The following is a 4557-nucleotide window of genomic DNA, read 5'->3' as shown; positions in this document are numbered from 1 at the left end:
GAACACCAGGCACTGTCCTACGTGTTATGTGAACACTAACTCATTACACTGTCACAGCCACACTAGGAGGCAGGATTCCTACTATCATTTCCCTTTAAGGTAAAGGAATGGAGGCACAGAGAGGTTAGGGGACATCCCCAAGGCCACACTGTACTAAGAGGAAGAGCTGGGATCCAATCCCAGGCCACATAGCTCCTGAGACCATGCCACACACGCTCTACTCCAGGGCAACGCCGAGCACCTTGTGGCTGATGAACAAGGAGAGTATGTCCTCACAGAGGCCAGGAGAGGGTCTAAGGCGGAAGAGGGGTGGCTGAGAAGCAGCCATCCCACCGCCAAGCACCTCTGCCTCCCTTCCCGCCACCACCTCCGGAGCTCTGTGAGGACAAGGTTCCGCTCTGCTCCCAGCAGCAGGTGTGTCAGCAGCTTTGCGGTGAGAACCTTGGTCCCAGCCAGATGGGGCGACCAGGCCCACATGTCTGTTCCCAACTCAAGGTCACTGAGGCAGTTAATGGGGAAAAAGTGAACAGAACGAAGGTACCAGACATCATCCTTCTAGGCCTTGGGTCCCTCTGCCCTCCCCACAACCAGGTGGGCAGGGGAGGGGACCTGGGGGAGGGCTGGGTCTGGGGAAGAAAGCCCAGCTGAGCCATTGTGGGGACTGAGAAACCTTGGGGAAGACTGTGCCTCAGTCTCTCTCTGGCAAGGGGGAAGGATGCCTGGCTTAAGCTGCCTCCAGGAAGGAGGAACCGTGTGTCCTGAGGGACAATCAGGGATGGGAAAAACGAAGGCAGGATTGGGGAGAGGGGCCTACGCCACACCTGCCATGAGTTAGTGTGTGGCCTTGGGCAAGCCACTTGGCTCTCTGAGCCTCCGCACCCTCTTCTGTAACAGGCACATCCACTGCTGTGGGATGTCCAGAGAGCTGTGTTCTCCTGGCAGGAGCTTGGCCTTCTAGTGTTCCCCATTGCTGAGTGGGGCATGCACGGGCTTGGGAGACCCAGGTTCAAAGACCCCTCAGGCTCCCTTCTGCACCCTTCTCCCTCTTTCTGTCCCCTGCGGCCCCTTCTGTGCCCTTCGGCCCCCTTCTGGCTGTGTGACTTTGAGGCTCCTCTTTCTGAACTCAGATTTAGCATCCCAGAGCCAACGCATCATGTGTCCCTCACCGCAGCCTCGGGAGATGAGCAAAATAATACCCATTTTACAGATGTAGAAAATGACATTTGAAGACCCAGCCCTAGGCCTCTGGTAGCTCATGGTTTAAAAGGGAAGAAACAATATAACTCTAATATATGACAAATCAGGGCAATAAAGGTGACTATCAGGTAACCTCTAAAGCAGCCATAAAAGTAAGGGGCTACAGAGTGTGTGCCAGGGGTCCACAAATGGCATCTGACATAAACCTTGGGCTACGGGAAGTGTTTACCAAGTGGCAAGGAGCAGCAGGCAGAGGAGTAACAGGTGCAAAGGCCCAGCAATGGAGAGAGGATTGTCCATTCAGGGATTAGGTTGTGTGGGGCTGGGATATAATAGGGCTGAGGCCAGAGAACCTGGCAAGAGCCAGATCATGAAGGGTGAATGTCATGCAAGGAGTTTGGAGTTTATCTTGAGAAGGTAGAGGGGAGGCATTAAAAGGCTCTGCCAAGGAGTAAACTTTGATTGAAAGCCTACAGGACAGCACCGGCTCTATCAACTCAGCACTATCCAGGTTCCTTTTTGGAAAAGCAGGGCCAACAGAGAGAGCACCCAAGCTCCACCCAACTCTGGGCCTCAGGCCTCGCCTATAAAACGGGAGGCGGCCCTGCCCTCTGTCCACTGCGCACAGAGGAGGTGGGCATGGGAGTCTAAGCTCCCCGAGAAGAAAGTATTGATGGTACGGCTGCTGCCTTTTTACAAAGGGCTCAATAGTTGCATCTGATTAGCTGGGGGAACAGGTCTGCTGTCAAGTTTAGTAACTGACAGATGGCTGCCGCAAAACCAAGAGGGACCTGGGAGAGGTTATGGCAAGGACAGTGCCGGAAGTGAGAATGCCAAGGAGTAAGCTAAGGTGACTGGAGCGAGGAGGTGAGACAGCCCAGCTGTGCCTCGTCTGAGCTGCTTGGCTCTGGGGGATCACCTTCTCTCCCTGAAACTGTCTCCTTGCCTGAAACATCGAGGCAGGGGGTTATGTCCGATCACAGTGCCGCAAAAATGCGAATGGGGAAAACAGACCCCATATTTATCTGCATCATGCCTCGCAGTGTACAAAGCGGATTAGCTGCTTCACCCCCTCAGCTCCCCATGAGGAAGGAGGGGCACCTGCTGCGTGCCTGCTGGATGCCACCTATAGGACGGGGTGTTTGTGTTCATCCACCCCAGGCCAGTTCCATCACAGCCTTCAGACAGGGATTGGTTTCCTAACCTATTTCACAGTCCAGGAAGCTGTGTCACACTGCGAGGAAGTGGCAGAGCCGACATTTGACCCCAAGCCTATCTCTTGGCAAATCACCAGGTACTTCCCCAGCAGCAGGCCATCTCCCTCAAGTTATGTGACCTTAGTGGTTTTTCCTATCCCTTTGACCTCATGATCACTTTGAGACTAAAATGAGATAAATTACTTAACTTCTCTTAACTTCAATTTTCTCATACTAGTTCCTCTGACATTGAAAAACTCATATAGTGGAAATAAATTAAGTCAAATTAATAAAACTAGATAATTAAAATAAAATGTGTATTTTATTTGACATGTTCCAATGCTAGGCACATATATAGTATCATGTAGTTTATATATAGCACACCCACTAGATAGGTAAAAGTGCAACAGTGTTATGAGGAATGCGGGACACCAGGAGCTCCAATGCATTGCCTGAGGCAGCGAATCCCTGGAAAAGTGAATATGCACATGTCTATGGCCCAACAGTTACATCCATGATTAAACCCCCTAGGAAGGAATTCGTACTTGTGCACAAGGCACTTGTGTAAGCACATTTGTATCAGCATGGTTTGCAAGAGAAAACACTGCAAACAACCTAACTCTTCCTTCAGGAGCACAGACAGGTCAGTTGAGGTGCAGACAGAGTGGAGTAGACTGCATGGTGAAACAGTGAACAGCTCTCTTCACTGACATGGATCCTGGGTGAAAACCAGTATTGGCACACATAGGACCGTACCATTTTTATAAAGCTCAAAACCATGCAAGACTAACACCACATTGTTTAGGAATGCTTGCATGCTTAGTAAAACTGTTAAAAAAAGACAAATACAAAATTCAAGCTGATGGTTATTTGTGTGAGGGGGAGGGCAGGAAGGAGGACAAAGGACTTAAAGGAATTGATAATCTGCTTCTTACGTTGGGCATTCACTAAATTATTACTTATATGTTACTTATTGAACATATAAGTCATATATATATAACATGTATATAAGTAATATATATTTATATAGCTGACTAATTAAATGTATTTTATATAGATGAAATATTTGATAACAAATAAAATGCAATTATAAAGAGATATATTTGAGAAGAGACATTCTATCTTATTTATCTCTGGTTGTCTGACACCAAGCATGCTTCCTTGCTCATGATAGGTATTTCAAAAGTTGTATGTTCAGTGAATACTTGAGTGAATGAGTGAATAGAAAAATTTTAGTCCTTAATTTCCTAGTTCACTGCCTGCCCTTCCATCAACGTGCACTTTGGCCTGGACCAGATGTGTTATTGTTATAAACCACTGGAAACAAATAAAACACAGCTAGAGAGTGTAGGTGTCCCTGTATGGCTCATTGTCAACACAGCACATATTAGAGAACTTCATTCGGTCCCCCTGTTCATTTATGCATCCATCCACTCATTCATCCAGTCATGCATACATACATGTGGTAAATATTTATTGAAAATAAATCCTAGGAAAGATCAAGTGTAATCTCTTTAGAAGTGAAGTGAATTCCCATCCAAGATAATGATTCTGTGTGTTACCACACTGTCCCAGATACCATCACAGTGCCCCAGTGGCGTGAAGGGGGCAATCACAGGATACCCATGGGGTCCTGCTACTCACCTTGGCACACAAAGGAAGAGGGTGTTTCCCCTGGGTGGACTCGACCCGTGATGAATACCACCTTCTGCTCTGCCCCTTCCCGAAGATTGTCTGGAAGATAAAATAAGAGAGGGCTGCTAAGGAAGGCAAGGAAAGCTGAGACTAGGAGAAGGAGAAAGCAGGAAATGGTCTGGATGCTTTACATTTCTCTCTTAAATCATCCAAGCATGTCAAACTCGCCGTCAGTGGGCCACATGCCTCATTTATTTCGCCTGTGTTAGCCTTTGAGTTTGACATGCTTGGGTTAGAGCCATTAAGGCCCAGCCATTGCTGGCTAATTTAATTATGTCCCTGGCTACTCAATATTAAAAGACTATATCCCATTCCTTGATGCAACTGATTATATTAATATTAAAGTCATGTAAAGAGGCCATATGAGTGACTAAATCCCAGATCCACTGACTAGGCAAGTTGTATATCCATTCTGAGTTTTAATTTGCTAATCTATCAATGTGGATAATAATATCTACTCCATAGGGTT

The 4557-nt window shown here is 47.4% G+C and overlaps 1 protein-coding gene across 1 annotated transcript in view; it reads right to left on the bottom strand.

Moving 5' to 3' along the window:
• The window catches only part of AGBL4 (ATP/GTP binding protein-like 4), a 646044-nt gene that overhangs the window by 93615 nt on the left and 547872 nt on the right, over positions 1-4557 (bottom strand). The window contains exon 5 of the mRNA XM_015563308.1: positions 4038-4127. Coding sequence (XP_015418794.1) covers positions 4038-4127 — 90 coding nt within the window. The remainder of the gene's footprint in view (positions 1-4037; positions 4128-4557) is intronic.

This window comes from Myotis davidii, unplaced genomic scaffold (genome assembly GCF_000327345.1).
Source record: "Myotis davidii unplaced genomic scaffold, ASM32734v1 scaffold539, whole genome shotgun sequence".
Classification (NCBI taxonomy): Eukaryota; Metazoa; Chordata; class Mammalia; order Chiroptera; family Vespertilionidae; genus Myotis; species Myotis davidii.
The sequence above is the reverse complement of the archived record's forward strand: the minus strand, read 5'-3'. Positions and strand labels throughout refer to the sequence as shown.